At 31.1% G+C, this 18,251-nt stretch overlaps 2 protein-coding genes across 2 annotated transcripts; both read left to right on the top strand.

The window, feature by feature from the left end:
• Positions 467 to 6,410, top strand: LOC18602348 (protein IQ-DOMAIN 14). Its single transcript, XM_007033675.2, has 6 exons — positions 467 to 1,031; positions 2,332 to 2,505; positions 3,099 to 3,560; positions 3,889 to 4,128; positions 4,651 to 4,779; positions 5,480 to 6,410. Exons 2-6 carry the CDS (start codon positions 2,431 to 2,433, stop codon positions 6,203 to 6,205), a joined length of 1,632 nt encoding a protein of 543 aa, XP_007033737.1. The 5' UTR covers positions 467 to 1,031; positions 2,332 to 2,430; the 3' UTR covers positions 6,206 to 6,410.
• On the top strand, positions 11,439 to 17,356 carry LOC18602345 (stearoyl-[acyl-carrier-protein] 9-desaturase, chloroplastic). Its single transcript, XM_018118686.1, has 3 exons — positions 11,439 to 11,693; positions 15,697 to 16,201; positions 16,611 to 17,356. Exons 1-3 carry the CDS (start codon positions 11,569 to 11,571, stop codon positions 17,163 to 17,165), a joined length of 1,185 nt encoding a protein of 394 aa, XP_017974175.1. The 5' UTR covers positions 11,439 to 11,568; the 3' UTR covers positions 17,166 to 17,356.

Here is an 18,251-nt window from a genome sequence, read left to right as displayed (position 1 = left end):
AATATATTTCAAATTTTTATTTTTCGTTTTCTTTCTGAAATAAATCTGCTGCCTTTCATTTTTCTTCTTGTTATCATTTGATAAACGAAGCACGTTGAATGCTTCCTATGGGCGCGTGTCTTACACGTTCAGATTATGCGCGTCAGAATTAAACTTAAAAATGGTTTTTTTTTGCCTGACAAGAGAATCTTTTAGTGAAAGTTAAAAAACAAAGAAAGGAAATTAATAATTAAATAATAGTATGTTGGATCATCATAATCCTTCTAACGTAATAAATTAATGATGAAGAGAAAAATAATAATAATAATAATAATAATAATAATAGTAATGAAAACTGAAGAAATAGGAGTGGCACTCCACATATTATAATTAAGAAAAGGGAAAGAGTACCAAACCTAACCGTTTTAATCAGTGGGCATGGTTGCTGTCCATATAGTCTTCCCATTCAAGTAAAGGTAGTTGAAGTTGGGCACATTGAGTGAGAAAGTGGCCAACCCTCTCCCCCTTCTCTCTCTTACTCACGCTAATAATCATCATGATCAGCAGCAACCCTCCTAAAGAGAAGAAGAAAAATAAATTACACTGCCAATTATAAATCCAACAAAAGGTGAAAGGTGGCAAAGGGAAAAGAAAAGTAAAATTCATACCAAGCAACGAAGAAAGCAGATTCAAATTTGTAGTTTCTAGAGATAGAAAGAGAGAAGCCAAGAAAGAAAGAGAAGAATATCTTTAGAAACATCACAATAGTTGAAAGAAAACTAGAAAAAAGAAAAATATAGTACTGGCTACCAAAACAAAACAAAATAGAAAAAACCCCATGTAATAAAAAGGCTAGGAATAAGAAAAAAAAAATAGAAAACAGGGATGCTGTATGGGAAAAGGGAAGGAGCCTAGAGAAAGAAAGAGAAAAAAAGGGAGAGGGTCTTCGCTGGTTGGCTGCTGCTACTCTTCTTTTTTCTAGCTTCTTATAACTCAGCTTTTTTGAAGGGGTCTGTGCAGAATTTGGGAATTTGGAAGCTCTTCCATAGAAGGTACATATATGCATGATCTTTTTCTTTTTTCCTTTTTTGGGTTTTTTTATAGTATTTTTGTTTCTATAAAGTTTTGGGTTTTTTTTAATTATGTTGTTCATGATCAAGGTAATCTTTTTTTGGCAGTGTGTTCATTATGTTCTTGGGGGAGGAGTAGATAACTATAATTTTCAAAAAGTGAGCTTTTTTTTTTTTTCGGTTTCAAGGTAGCAGGTTTTAAGTATTAAAAATTTTCTGTCTTTGGATCTCTTCTGTCAAAGTGTCAGATGTTGTTTTCTTGGAAAATTGTTGTCTTTTAACCTTTAAACTGCTCAGAATTTCTTTTTTTTTTTGGTAAGTATTTTTGTGTTCTCAAAGCCAGAAATTTTAAAAATGAAAAAAAAAATCCTCTAGCGTATTTGAAGAGTTTGTGGTAATATTTTTTTTCTTTGTTCTGCTGGGGGAACTTCAGCTTTCCAGAAGGAAAAGCTCTGTAAAGAGGAAGTTTATGCTGATTGTCAAGAAATCATATATCATTTTTTTAATGATAAAAATAATGACAAATTTATCTTTCATGGGTGTTTAACAAAACAAAAATTTTTGGACTTTTGTGTCTGTTTGTATTTCTGCAAGGGTTTGTATATTTGGACTGATATATTAGTTTTGACCTTAGCTTGAAACCTTTATTAAACAAACAGTTTTGAAGGTTAAACCAGTTGTTAATGTGTTACTTGAGAAACTAGAGGCTGCTATTTGTTTAAGAAACACCAAAAGCCGAATTGGATATGAAGATTCCCCTGTTTCTTCTTTGCATCCTCTGTTCCTTCAGAGTTTTTTAATTTTGTTTTTGTTCGATTCATTCCTGATGGTGGATGACCTGAGATAGAGCTTCAGGCCGGTGTCCTCCTTGGTGTGGTAGAATGGATTAATAGCATGCTGTAATCTTAATTCTCTTTCGATGAGTACTTATGGGGATTTTCTTGTTGACCTTGTCTTTATGAATCATCAAGCTAATTTGTGATTATTGTTTTTACAAACGTTTCCAAATCTTTGTGTTTGTTCTTCATAAAGAAACTTTACAATCATGAAGGCCTGAAAATAGCAGGAAGTTGCCACGATAGGAATAAAGAATTATAATGCTTAAGGGGCAGTTTCATCAGATTCCATGGTTGAGATCTTGAATTCTAGAGCCTTTATGAACAGTCTTTGCATAAAAATGTTTTGATTACATTTTCTTTTTTATCCATATCATTCACGATCGATACTTCACTGTAGAACACAAAAATTGCATTATATCTTATACATCCTTTTATGTCTACAGATAGAAGGATCAACATTTCAGTCATATACGATTGGGCCTGCTGGCACTTAATTATTCTGTTTCATCCCATGGTTAGGCAGATACAGTAATGCTGGCAGTATGGGAAAGAAAGGGAGTTGGTTTTCTGCAATCAAAAGAGTTTTCATACCGCAATCCAAGGAAAAGCTAAACAATGTAAGTTGATCTTTTAACTCTGGTGCTTAAGGACTTCACTGCTTCCTCTTTGGCTTTGATTCGCTCTAAGAAGGAATGTACTGCAATAAAGATGATATTTATTGTTTGATTTCGTTATTTATCTTCCTTACATGTTTATTGGAAAAGGCTTGAATATTGTGTATAACGTTCAAACATGCCAGTAGATTGTGCTAGAATGAAAAAGTTTTATGTTTTAAAACAAGGATGTAATTACTGATTACAAGAGCATAAGAACATGGAATTTGGGAAAAATGATTAAAAGAAATGATAGAATTTGCCTTCTGATAGATTATAGATGCATCTATTCAGAGAGTGAAATTTCTGAATTGAAGTCCATTGTTGTATAGTCAGCTATTGAGCTCTATATGTTTGTTTCCTAGATGGAACAAGCAAAGTCCTCATAGCAAGATCTACTGCATATATCTCGTGCATCCCTGGCAGCGCTAAATTTATTATCTTTTCTTCCTCTCTAAGAAATGGTTTAGCATCCTTGGCTTGTAAAAGCATGAATTTTTTTTACCTAAATGTTACTGAGATGATACCTTCTGTTTTCTATGGAGAAATCATTTCAGGAATCAGATAAAAGAAGTGGTAAAGAAAAGAAGAAGAAAGGCCTAGGAAAATTAAGGCATGGAGAAACCAATTCCTTCATTCCCCTCTTCAGAGAGCCTAGCAGTATTGAGAAAATTCTGGGGGAGGCTGAAAGAGAGCATAAACTAATATTTAGGCCTCCCACACCTCCAGAGCAGCCAAGAACACCACCTTTTGTGCCTCATAGAGCTGCTTCTCCACGGGTTCCCTCTCAGAGGATTGCCTCTCCTAGGGTTGCTTCTCCGAGGGCTGCTTCTCCTAGAGCTGCTTCCCCTCCACAAGCTGCTTCTCCTCCCCCACCTCCACCTCCACGAGCTGCTTCTCCAAGAGCTCCTTCTCCAAGAGCTGCACCTCCTAGGATTGTTCGTCCTCGACCAGAACCAACTTTAAGGAACCATCATGCTTCAGCTACAAAACTTCAAGCAGCCTACAGAGGTTACATGGTAAGTCCTTTCTTCTTATTACTAGAAGGTGTCAAGGGCAATTTCATGGGGCAACTTGTCTGAAAGGACAAACAATGAGAAGTATTTTGGCAGTAGAACTGAATAACAATATCAGTAGCAAAATTAATTTGTTCAATTTTTCATGTTTTAAGGATTTATGACAAACATTAATGTGGAATGATATTGATTTTGGAAAACACCACATCTATAAGGTCATCTATATGGGTTAGTGCTTTCGTATTGTGTGTGGTAGACGGTAGATCCCTTTATGGTGATATGTTTTGCATCAATATATCTCAATTGGATTATCTTGGAACTTCTCATGCAGGCAAGGAGAAGTTTTAGAGCTTTGAAAGGCCTTGTGAGGCTTCAAGGGGTGGTGAGAGGACAGAACGTGAAACGCCAAACCGTTAATGCCATGAAATATATGCAGCTTTTAGTGAGAGTTCAGTCTCAGATTCAGTCACGCAGGATCCAGATGTTAGAGAACCAAGCACGACGTCAGGCTCAGTATAAGAATGATAAGGAAGTTGAGAGTACCTTGGGCAAATGGACCTTCAGCCAGGCAGTAAGTTTTCCTTGTTTGTGTTTGTGATTGCGTTGTAGTCTTCTTTCTTTTAAGTAGTTAGACCTTGTCAAATCTGTAGAGATGCCCCCTTAAACGTAATTATTTGAATTATTTAAAAATGTCTGATTCCATTAGACCTTGGTGCATTGTTGTTTTTATTTGAATTATTTGATGTGTAATCAAATGTGAATTGTCTTTCTTATCCAAAAAAAAAAAGAAGAAAAAAAAAATGAAATAAACAGTAAAAACAAACAATTGCCTGATTTTTCCATAGGCCTTGCTGCATCATTCCAATGTAGCACTGACCTTTTTTCGTCAAGCTGGTCGCATAAAGTATTTAAATACACAATACCTCCACCTTTACAACACCTTGAATAGTTATCCTTTGCCTATGAAGGCTCTGGTTCATAAGACCTTAGGATACTAGGTGAAATGTGAATATCATATATTCCTGTTTGTTTCATGTATATTTGCTTTCTATATTGTTGTTAAAATGAGTAACTTGGTTGAATGTTGGATCAGTCTGAGACAGGCAATGAGGACTGGGATGATAGCGTGCTAACAAAAGAGGAAGTAGAGACAAGGATGCAAAGAAAGGTGGAGGCAGTCATCAAGAGAGAAAGGGCTATGGCCTATGCATATTCCCACCAGGTACTCGAATTTATTTTACTACCCCAGCCCAGTTTCAACTTTATCATGTTGGATGGTTTATAAAGTCATATTTTGAGCATATTTTTTGCTGAATGCCTCTAGCTGAAACAATACTTGATCCTTCGACGGATAATTTACTTGTTTCCTTCTCCTATACATTGTTTCTCACTTCTCAATTCATCGGTTAGTTAAGCTTTCTAGTTTTCTTTTCCTCCTTTATTTACTATATTTATTTTATTTTTGTGAAGTCAAATGCCTTGTAGGTAACTATAACCTGTTTTTGGGTTTTATAATCTTTTATTGAATGCAAGTCTCTGTTAGTTTTTGAAGCTGCAATGGTAGCATTAGCAGAAATCAGACACATAAAGTGATCTTGCGAGAGCATTTGAAGCTAGACCTTGCTGTCTGAATGTTATAAGCTTGTAGTTTTTTACTTGCAATTCCTGGGAAACTGCATTCCTTGGACATTTCATGTCTGAAATTAATGAGGTTGATACGCAGAACAAGTATAAAAAAAAGTCAGTTCCCTCTGCATGTGCATATGCACAAAATTATAGAGAAATAGTCCAGTTGGGGTTGTATGTCAAATTAAGGAAACCTTAGCTTTCACCTCTCGTTAATTACACTTGTACAAGACTCATTACCTTTGACATATCTATTTTTCTTTGAATTTTTTTATTTAAAACATTTCTGCATACAGCTATGGAAAGCTACTCCAAAATCAGCCCAAACAGACATTCGCTCTGGCGGATTCCCATGGTGGTGGAACTGGTTAGAACGGCAACTACCTCCTGTCAATGCTGCCGAAAGCCAAGGTGTGAAGAGTTTCCAACTTACACCATCAAGGCCAAATTCTGAATTGAAGCCTAGCCCTAGGCCACCATCGAGCAGCAAGCAACATCAGTTCACATTTGACAATATAGACACTCCCACACCAAAATCTACAAGATCAACTATACTTCCGGCAACAAGACCTATGCGAACTCCACTTTCTAGTGGAATCCCCCAAGCAAGCAGCTCAGGTTTGTCAAAATATTCAAGACCAAGAGCGAGTGGAGCTGATTCTCCATTCGACTTGCCCCTGAAGGATGACGATAGCCTTATGAGCTGCCCGCCGTTTTCAGTTCCCAATTACATGACTCCGACAGTTTCAGCCAAAGCCAAAGCGAGAGCTAGCAGTAATCCCAAGGAGAGGTTTATGGGGACTCCGGGGAGTGAATCAAAGAGGAGGCTTTCATTCCCTTTGACACATGGGATTGGGTCTTTCAAGTGGAGCAAAGGGTCATTGTTTTCTGGCAAGGATTCAAGCTCTCAAAGGGGTTTAGAAAAGCACCAATCACTTCAATCTATAGGCAATTTGAGTGTGGATTCAACCGTTTCTATGCCTGCCACGGTTGGAAGAAAGCCATTTAACCGATTTGTGTGATTATATTTTCCCTTTATTTTTAACCTTTGATTACTTCATTTTGGTGTTATTTCTTAAATCGAGTGTATGGTGATATGTTGAGTTTCAAAAATTACTGATGTGAAATAAAAACAGAAACCGATAGGAAATGATGGTTGGCTTGAATGTCACAGGATTTGGGGTTTGGTGAGATACTATTAATAGTAATTCTTTTTTTTTCTTTTTATCTGTTTTATTATTAATTTGGGAATTTTCTTTCCATTATTACTATGGGAATATCAATATTAATTCAGCTGGGTATCTGATATCCATGATCATTTGACTCATAATGCTTGTCATCACAATATTCACAACAAAATTAGTTAAGATTATGAAATTGACATTGATCAATGTCAATTTATTAGTTGTTAAAAATATTATATAATATAATTATGCAAAAAAAATATTTGCAATCCCTATTTATGAGTTGGTGAGACAGAAAGGATGAGGCATGCAACAAAGTTAAGCTTTCTATTCCATTTGCCCCCATTATTTCCCAAATTACTTCTCTAGAAACATAACATAACGTATGAGTTTATTAAAATAATAATAATAATAATAATAATAATAATAATGATAAATAAATAAATAAAGCAAATTTGTTAGTGCAATGAGCTCAATATAAATATTTTCAAGAGGGGTGAATTTGAATATTTTGAGATTTCTTTCCAAATTTAAGAAATATAAAAATTTTCTTAATTAAAGTCCTTTTTGAAATTGAGCAAGACAATAAATCCTTATAGAGTGAAAGAAGTTAAGAACACAAATAAATTTGAGAATAGTAAGAAAGAAAACAATACAAGAGTTTTATAGAGGTTAGTGGTGAGTATTCTCGCCTATCATGTGGGTGACCCGAGTAACTCGTCAATTAAAATTTTACTATGCAAGTATATGTATCGAATAGATAGTATATAAGCAAGTAGAATATCTATTTCACAAAGAATTGATCTAAAAAATTACTAAGTACAAAAACTAGAATAATTTAGTTTTATTCAAATAATTAAAACCTGAATTCTAATTAAACTAAAAATTACTCAAATAAAACTAATTTAATTAAAAGTTAAAACGACAAGATAATTGGGTAAAAAAAATTAAAAAGGCCAAAGATTACAATATCCCTTACCCTTCATCTAAATCTTACTTTTTTCTTAATTTATTTCAATGGATTATTTCAATGTATTGAATTGCTAACTTCAAATTCTCAATTATTTATATGGGTCTCCCGACTCATCTTATAAAAATATCTATTTTAATTAAAACACTATATTCATGTGTGAATTGAAATTAAAACAGATTCATTAAGTTCAAGCTCTAATTCTAGTTACATATGGTAAATAGGTATATTCTTATTTTATATACAAATCAATTAATATGATCATATGTTATCTCAATTTTAGTCTACACTTCCAATATAACTTTCAAAAGAAAAAATTTTAGTTTACACTAAACTCTCTTTCTCAAGTTTGTTTAGGTTCCTATATCAATTTAATTGGTGATTAGGCAATTAAAAACTTTAAGAATAAATTAAAATAAACAATTCAAATCCTATTATAGATAAGTCAGAAAGAGATTAAAAATTTAGATTACACGTGAGTTCAATTGCAATCTTAAAAAAAAAAAAAATTAGCTACGCATAATTACAAAGACAAATAACATTATATAAATTTCAACCATTGAGAGTAATAAGAAAAATAAAAACTAAAGAAGAAAATAAAACGATTAATTGCAGCTTTGCTTTTCTATCTCAACTTTCAACCTCTAGAATCTTTAAAATTTTGTCTAACCTAATATCACTTTAAAATATCCTATTTATATTAACAAACTTAACTTAAAATCCGCTAAGTTAACCTACTGATTTTAATTGAGTCTAAAAGTGTAATAAGGTCCAAATATCAAATATCATTTTTCAAAATTGCCATTCTTGCAGCATTACATCCAGTCACCTTCTGATGCGATTTTCTCTATCTTCGAGGTAGAACTGGGCAAAGTGATCTTATGAAATTGTAGCTCTATCTCTTAGCTTTCCAACAGCATAGGAATCATTTGGAGTTCTGTAATAAGAGTTATGGGCAAAATATCGAAGCATATGCAAATAGAATTCTAGGTCTTTCAAATGCCTTACTTTCCAAAATTAACTCAATTTCTTTAAATCCTACAAAAGCATAAAAACTAATAAATAAAAGTCAAATTAAACTAAATAAACATAAAATTAAAATAACTTAATAAAAATAAACTAATTGTAAAAACAACTAAAAATAACTATAGTCTAATTAAAAATTAAGAACTTAGCTAACATTTAATAACAAAATTAGATTAAAATAATTTTATAAAATAGAATTACTACCTTCATCCTTTCCTTTAGATTCACTAAGAAATTTTAAAATCCACTATTGAAATGAAATTTAGTACAATCTTTTTATGGATCAAACATAATCTTACAATGCAATACCTTTTATGGATCAAGTACAACCACTCTACTTTTTATTTTAACTAATCAAATTACCTTCTAACTTAGTTAAGGTATAATCACTCAAAATGTTATCTTTTATTTTCTCACTGTCTTCCTTGCACCCATCTTTTTCAACAAACGTCGACTTAAAGAAAGGCAAGGGAAGAAGAAGAAAGAAAAAAAAAGAAAAAAAAAGTCGGAGATAATTTAGGAAAAAAATTTAACTTTTCTTCGATTGAGCGAAAATAACATTTCCTCCATGACCTAATAGAATGACATTCTGTTAACTAATTATAATGACCATACCTTTGCAATCACGTCCTTTTTCATTGTTAGAGGTCGTAGACTTTTTGAACTTATTTGTACATTTGAAAAACAATTTTGTTCATTTATTTGTCATTTCAAAACTTAAAATAAAATTGTAACAATAAGTCTAACAAAATTTTTAATTTAGTCATCTAAGTTTTTAAAATATTTTTATTTTAATCATTAATGTTATATAAATAGTACGTCTTTTGTCTTCCAACTCTTACACACTATTAACGTGTTTTTGTTTTTGTTCGACATTTCATGTCATCACATTTATGTGAAGTGGTCAAGTCCATGTCATTACATTAAATTATCATTTTGTAACCTAAAAATTATGGCGTGAACACAGAATTGAGCTTCATCAATATTGTTTCAAAGTTGGGTGATTAAGAATGCACCAGTTTATATAACATCAGTGAACAATACATTATTTCCAAAACTAAATAACGAAAAATAAAAAATTTTAAAATTTAAATGACTAAATAAGTAATTTACTCTAAAATTAATGAAAGTGGGTCAAACCAAGACTTCAAGCATGTCATAATTTTTTAAAAGAAAAAAACTAAAATTTTCTGATCCTCTACCGTAGAAATTCAAGCATATAATGAATAATTTATATGTCACGCATGGCATACACATGGTGCGATCCTATTGGCTCAATGCCACATAGGTGGATTGTGTTAACGATATTATTAATTAGACTAACCCGATTGAGAAAATTAAAATTCAAGTAGCATATTACATATTTTTTTAATACTAAAGGGCCAATGTGTAATTATCTGTTTTGCGCAACTAACTTGGCTTATTTCAAGAGCTCTCTCTTTTACGTGGTCACGTCGTCTAATGATCTTAACGTCTAAAGGTCTTTTATGTAGTTATTTTCCATTTAAGTATAATAATATTAATTTAAAAGTTATTGAGATAAGGTTAATTTCTCGTGTAGATGTTACTCTTTTTGTCCCATTTTGTTTTATTTATTTATTTTTATTAAATAAATTTAATTTTCACGACTATTTTTTATAAAATTATAAAATTTGTAAAAATAAAGTTTGTAAATTTTGAATTTCAAACTTTTCAAAACATATTTTTCGAGATTTTAATTTTGTATAATTTTTTAAAAAAATTAAAATTGAATTCATTTAATAAAAAAAGTCAATAAAAAAATAAACAAAATGAAACAAAGAAAGTAGTATTTTATATTTCTTTATTATAAAAAAATACAAGGAAAATAGTAAAAAAATAAATAACAAAAATATTTATCAGTAGACGGAGTTTTAAGTACATTGTTCATTGAAATTCATGACTGCTATTAATTTTTTTTTTTAGAGAAAAGGTTCATGTATCCTATTTAAGTGTCTAATTTATGTAATTGTCATGTGGAGATTCCATGTTGTTTCCTTTTTTTTTTGTTAAAATAATAATTTATAAAAAAAGTTTGTAATTAACGTATTATTTGTTTTTAAATTGGATGAGAACAATGTAATAAATGAAAAATATTTTTTAATATAGAATTTAACTAACTTTAAAAGCTACTTAGAAGCATCCGTTATTTCTCAACTATTTTTGCCTCAAGGAATTTAATCATGGAGGTTTACATTAAAAAAAAGAAATGAAAAAATAAGAAAAAAAAACAAAATGAGGATATTTTAGTAGTTAAAGTAAATCAATAAATTATTTTTTAACATATAATTGCAAATTTTTTTGTTCAAAGAAGTAGAGATCTAATATCAGCTTTTTAAACAAAGAATTAAGTGTATATACTTATCATTAAATTTAAATGCTCGAACATTGTAATTATAAAATCTCGAATTCTTCACAACATACGTATATGTGTAGATTGATTTTATAAAGAGATTTGAAACTTATGAATTGATGTGTAACCACTAACCAGTACTATAACTATTAATTTTGAATTTAAAAAAATAATAAAACGAAATTTATAGTATGATAGATGATAATTTTTTTATTGTGTATACAAATTCCTAATATATTTTACATGTGGGAAAGAAAATTAAAGAGGCTTTATGCCTTACAAGTTACAATAAGAGAAGGTTAATAATATTGCTCATTGACTTGTACAAGATTTATGTGCATGAAAATTCTGAGTCTCAAACAAGCTTTTCAATAACTATGATCCTAATCACCGATCAATCATTACTTCAACAAAGAAATAATATTTTTGAAAAAATATATATAAAAATGTAAATTTCATATATAACAAAACGCATGCTTTAATTTCACTTTTATATAAGCTATCTATATTATATTTTATGTTACAGTTTAATTAATTATAATTTTCATGGTACTTTATGACAGCAAATAGTAAATCGAGAGAAAGAAAAATAGAAAAGATGATTTGAAGGTAGAGTGAATCGAAACTGATTGTGTTTTTTCAATTCCTTATCCCTAAATATTTTTGGGGGTATGGGAGCAAACTCAAAATATTCTCAATTCATTGCCCATTTTGTAATTCCCCCGAAATAGATCTCTGCGTATAAAAGTGAAGGTGCCGAAGCCCAAAAACAACTTGACAAAGAGAAAGAGCAAAGGGAGTCTTGAACCCCAAAATAAGCAAAGGACACAAACAATGGGTCTGAGATGTAATCCCATGACTTGTCTGTATAAGAACCTCCCTTGTTTTGGTCTTCCAGCAATGGCCACCTTCACAACTCCCAAGTTTTTCATGGCCTCTGCTCTTCCTTCCACCTCCAAGTAAGTGCTTCTTCTTCTTCTTTTAATTCGTTATTTTCTTGTTAAATCATAGATCTTGATTTCTTTTCTTGAGTTTTTCTCCCTTCTTGGTAGATTCTTTCCTCTAGCTTTGGCCTTTTTTTCCTCTGGAGTTATTTTGGGAAGTTTCGCTCAACGCTCCCGACAAAGACGAAGTGCTTTTTGCGTGCTACTTGACCTTTAACAATTATAATATGTCGTGTCTAACATTTATTGAAAAAATTAATCTTAATTATCAGATTACAAGTTAAAGGGTGAGAAAATTATTTGGAAAGAGACTAATGAAAAAGGTATGATAGCTTTTTGTAACAGCGATAACTTTTGATAAGAGATTGTTCATTAATTCAAAATTCAAGAATGATAAATTTTGATGCATAATTGTAAATTTATCGATAAATAAGTATTAAAAGCCAAAATTAATTAATTCAAATAAATAATTAGTCTTTCTTTCTCAGTCAAATTCCACTGCTCCCTGCTTCTCCGTCCGCCCTCCCTCTTTCTCTCTCAGCCTCTCATAGGCAAGGCCATGTACCAACACTCAAGCGAATCAATATGTCATTCAATGCACCAAAAAAAGAAATAATTAGGGGAATGATAAATAAGGGAGATAAAGATTGTTTTTCATACTAATTAAATTAAGTTTATTTTTAATAAAACATCATGGATGATAATTTTTTTTCTAATTGAATTAACACTGTTATCTTTTTCAAATGATAAAAGGGCCTCAAGGTATCACAATATTTTTCTTGAAGTAATATTATACTTAACAAATTATTTTTTTAGCATATAATTATAATATTTTTTTATTTTTGAATAAAAGATTAAGTACCTTTAAACTTAAATGCTCTCATGTTATAATTACAAAATCTCGAATCCTTGACGACACGTGCATGTGTTTAAATTGATTTCATAAAAGTTGAAAGCTTAGGGTTTGATGTGTACCCACTAACAAAACTAGAACTATTAATGTTAAATCATAGAACATATTTGAGGAAAAAGCCTAAGTAAGTCTAAAAACTTACACTAGCAAATATAATTGAATTTGAGGAAAAGATTTTGAAAAAAAATAATTATATTATTTTCAAAAGAAAACAAATAACCTAGAATGCTTAGAATTAATGATTACTGGGGCAATTGACTCCAATTCCTTTTTCCTTAAATCTAAAGATGCTATTTATAATAGCTTATTGCGAATCTTAAAAAAATTTTACTTCTGTTGTTTAGTACAACTAGAGACAAATAATAAAAAATTAAAGTAAATAAATATTTTATGATTAATCTAAAATTTAATGCAAATAAAATATATAGATGATTATACACAAGAATTATATTTCAAACAAATTATCCTATTTACGTAGCCCTCTTGAAGTTGGGCTCTTTGTGCAATCTTCCTTGCACGCGTTGCACAGTCTTGCAAAACCGGGTGGTGTGGTGTGTTTACGACGCGTTAATTATTGATGGGTCCCCAATCGATGTTCTCCTGGAGTTGATTTTTAGCTTTGAGAGGTATGCGGCACCTGCTTGTGCTGTTTTCTTGACTAATTTTGTAAGCTGTGCGTGTCACAGTTTTCCGGACTGTGACAGAACACTCAAGCAAATCAATATGTCAATTCAATACAACAAAAAAGAAATAAAGGGAAATTATAAGGGCAACGGAGTACAAATAATTTGAGTTTGCTGACCATTAATATAAATAATTATTAGGAAGGAAATGATCCGTTTTAAAATTATTAAAAAGGAAACTAAATGTACTCTTTTATCCTTAAGTATGATTAAAATTTTCAAGTCAAAGATTATGGTTAACTTACTTCACTGATGAGATCAAAGACTTTGGATCTAAACTTTTACATGTTTAGTTCGCAGAATAACATATAACAAAATAGAATAATTATTATATATGAATAAAATCATGTAAGAATAGGATAACATTGATATTATATAGTTTGGTTTGTAAAATGAAATTTTAATTATGATAGTAAAAATAGTTTTGAAATAATAAAAGAATAAGTAATAAAATGATAAAAATATTTTTTATTATAGTTTAATAAAAATTTTAAGATATTTAAAAATTATTAATTTTTGGCAATGTAATTATTAAATAATAATTTAATATGTTATTGTTAAAATATTAAAAATTGATTTTTTAAATATTAATATTAATATTTATTTTTTCTCTATTTTGATTTTTCCAGTTTTTCTCTTTTAATTTCTTATTTATTAAAATATAACAATATTTATAATTTTTTATTTTTATCTATTTTCATTTTTCATTTTTTCTCTTTTAATTTATTTTTAATAATTTATTATTAAAAATATTAATATGATATTTTATGTTAAGTTCTTTTTCCTTTCTATCTATCATTTTTCCATTTTTCCCTTTCAATTTTTTTAGGACAATATTCAAAATATATTTGATTTAGTAATTTATTATTACAATGTTAATATTTTATTAATAAAATGTTAATATGATTTTTATTTAATTTCTTTTTATTTTTTATCTTTTTTTCTCTTTTAATTCCTTTTATTAAAATTTCATTAAAAAATATTAATTTGATAATTTATTATTAAAATATTAATATAATATTTTATGTGATAGGGTTAGTAATTTCACATAATAAGCATGGTTTTTTTTTTGTTCATATGTATTTGAGTTCTGTTTGATGAAGCTTGGAATGGTTAAAATACCAAAGGGGTTGGTATTAGTTATTCCATGGCTATTCCTTAATTAAAAAATAAACCAAAATAGGTAAAAAGGGAGACCTAAGAATAAGGGGAATGACTTAGTTATACATTATGCTCTCTACTATTGTTATAAATTATTATACATTAATTTGGTTTGTTATGCAGAGTTTTTGAATAATCTTTGAAATGTTGAAGTTATGCATTTTGTGAAAACCTTTGAGACCAAGATGGTTTAGACCTAAACAACACTGTTAAAGTAATTTTTAATCAAACCAGGTGGACTCTTTACAGAAACCGAGCAAATGCAGAAAGTGGAGTTACTAAGTTAGTATTCAGGACGGCAAGCAGAGTGGACTAGCATCAGGGGCTAGTGTTTTCAACAGACTGAGAAGGGTTGAGATTGATTGATACATTGGATCAAATCTCTCACCTGTACATGAAACTAGACCTAACCATTTAATCAAAGGGGAATAAAACTATTAGTTATCTTAGACTTTGCAATACTCAGCTTAAGACAACTTTGCAGAATCAAATTCTGGGTCAGCATGGTTTGCAGCATTCTGTTTCAGTTTATTGTTCTGTTGTATTTATGGTATGCTGCGTTTTGTCTAGTAGATCTGTCATTGTGCTGGTATATATATGTTGTGATGTTTTTATTACTTTGTTTAATTTAATTCCCAATCCTGTGAATGCTCTACACAAAAGGATACTTCTGTTGTCGGCTCAGCTTTCTGATCAAAGTACATATAGGTAGCTGACGCTTTACTGTAACTTTGCCCTATTGTCTTCCCATTTTTTACATGCTACTCTGTTTCAATATGGTTGAATAGAATCTATATCTTGAAAAGAATATTCAAGTTGGTGGACGTAGAGCAGATTCTCTAGACATACTGCCTGATGGTTAACGTAGTTCTCCTTCTTCATCTTTGAAGTAATTTCATGCAACTAGTTTTGCAATATAGTTGAAGGAATTTTTAATAGTTGGTAGCTACAGATGTAATGTTCAGAGATGCAGACAACCACAACGACAAGCTAAGCCTTTTCCCATCTACTGGATTTAAACTAAACTTCAGAATTTAAACTGTATAAAGCTATTTTTTATTTTTTGGGCCAACATATATATGAAGCTGTTTCATTACACTGTTATTGCATATCCCATGTACTGGATATTCTGGAACATGAATTAAGTAACACAAATTTGTTAGATAGGATTTGTGCTTATGATATTTATTGTTGCCTTTTAGTCCTTACGGACAGATCTGAACCGTGAGAATGTAATCCCATATTCGTTTACTTAATGCAGAGAGGATGAGACTCTCAAAACGCATTTCGTGCCTCCTCGGGAGGTGCACGTTCAAGTCACCCACTCCATGCCACAGCAAAAGATTGAGATCTTTAAATCTTTGGAGGACTGGGCTGAGAAGAACTTTCTAATTTACCTCAAACCAGTTGAGAAATGTTGGCAACCGCAGGATTTTCTTCCAGATCCTACCTCTGATGGATTTGGTGAGCAAGTCAAAGAACTAAGGGAAAGGGCAAAGGAGATTCCAGACGATTACTTCGTTGTTTTGATTGGTGATATGATCACAGAGGAAGCCCTTCCAACTTACCAACAAATGCTTAATAGCGCTGAGGAAACTCGTGATGAAACAGGTGGTAGCCTTACCCCTTGGGCAATTTGGACGAGGGCATGGACAGCTGAAGAAAACAGGCATGGTGATCTACTTAATAAGTATCTCTACTTGTCTGGAAGAGTAGACATGAGGCAAATTGAGAAGACAATCCAGTATTTGATTGGATCAGGAATGGTAAGATGCTTAACTCAGATGCACTTGACATGCACAAGTTTTTTGAATCCTTTGCAGTTCTTTGAAGGACTGCATATTGGGGTCTGCAGGACACAATTTATAAAGTTATTTTTTTCTTTAGTCTTTTGGTGGTGTTTTCTTTTGAGTGTGAAGGGGCTGAGAAAACCCATGCACACTACACATGCCTTTATATTTCTTTTAATTTTCTAATCTGCAGTTACACCTTGTGAAAGTGCATGGATATTAGCATTGCTCCACATCACTTGTTAAATCTCACTAATTAATTTGTGTAGAAAGTGCCCCTAATTAGGTTATTCCTCGTGTGTTACAGTCGGTCCAGTGTTAAAACAGAGCTCTTTTTCCCTTCTTGATCAATCTTTTTAAATTCTCTTCTTCTGTCCATTTATAGGATCCCGGCACAGAGAAAAACCCATATCTGGGACTCATCTACATATCATTCCAAGAAAGGGCAACTTTTATTTCCCATGGGAATTCAGCCAGGCTTGCTAAGAAACACGGGGACATTAACTTGGCTCAAATATGTGGTAGCATTGCCTCAGATGAAAAGCGCCACGGGACAGCCTATACTAAAGTTGTCGAAAAGCTCTTTGAGATTGATCCTGACGGTACTTTGCTGGCCTTCGCTGACATGATGAGGAAGAAAATCTCCATGCCAGGCCACTTGATGTATGATGGCCGAGATGACAACCTTTTCGACCACTTCTCTGCTGTTGCGCAAAGAATTGGGGTTTACACTGCCAAGGACTATGCTGATATTCTGGAGTTCCTGGTGGAGAGTTGGAAGGTGAAGGAACTAACTGGACTTTCAGCGGATGGGCGTCAAGCTCAAGACTATGTGTGTGGACTTCCTCCAGGAATTAGAAGGCTGGAGGAGAGAGCTCAAGGAAGGGCCAAGCACGCACCAAGGATTCCATTCAGTTGGATTTTTGACAGAGAAGTTTAAGATGTTATAAAGGAACTACTATGAATTTTCCTCTCCCTGCAAGTGTCTTCTCATTCAATGAAAAACAGAGCAATAGAATGAACTGGTCAACCCACAAAGAATAGATCCATTTGTATGTCTTAACATTACTCGAATGGGATTTATAATAAATACAATACAATAAATTATATATGCGTACTATTTCTAGCTCATGATGCGTACAAGAAATAAATCTATTAAAATTGCAAATATTTTTCGGGTTTTAGTTTTATTTTCGATCGAGATTATGATAAACTTCACATACAAGATATTGCATCTAAATTTTGCCCGCCTTTAGAATCTTCATACAAGCCTAAAAGAGGAAGAATTGCATCAAGTGCTTAGAAAAGGTGAAGCTAAGATTGCATAGTAAATATATGAGACATTATTATATTGCACAATAACTAACATGGTAGGCAAGACTTTAATACCAGAATTAGAATATTAATTTGTAGAAACAGTCAACCCTAATTTTATAGACATACTTGTTTGTGAAAGTCCAGTTCACTCAGCCAAAAGATGGATTAGTAGAATTAAACGTTTTGAAAACATATATATATATATATTATAGACTTGGCATTAATTCGTATTTTTATATCTTAATTGCGTCAACATGAAATATGGTAAGATTAAATATGAACATGATCCGAATAATTATTTATATTAGCATCTAAAACACGTATACAAATATATTTACTAATCGTGTAACAAGACATGACACGATCAACATATTTATTAAACATATTAAGATTTTTTATACAACACAATACGACTAATAAATACGATTAAACGATTAACATAATTTTTTTCCAACACATTTAACGGGATTAACTTAATATATTTACTATTAAATATAATTTTATTATTCAAATTTAAATTCAATATTATTAAAATAATTATAACAAAATAATAATAACATTAAATATAATAAAATTTAATATAAATAACATACATAAAATTCATCATCATATTAATAAAATCTATCATTAAAATTAAACGTGTTACTTATACACTTTTAAATACGATTCATATGATTAATTAAGTGTGTTTAAATATATTAATTTTGTT

The sequence above is a fragment of the Theobroma cacao genome, chromosome 4 (genome assembly GCF_000208745.1).
Source record: "Theobroma cacao cultivar B97-61/B2 chromosome 4, Criollo_cocoa_genome_V2, whole genome shotgun sequence".
Lineage (NCBI taxonomy): Eukaryota > Viridiplantae > Streptophyta > Magnoliopsida > Malvales > Malvaceae > Theobroma > Theobroma cacao.
Note: the sequence above shows the minus strand (reverse complement) of the source record. Positions and strands in the feature narration are given on the sequence as shown.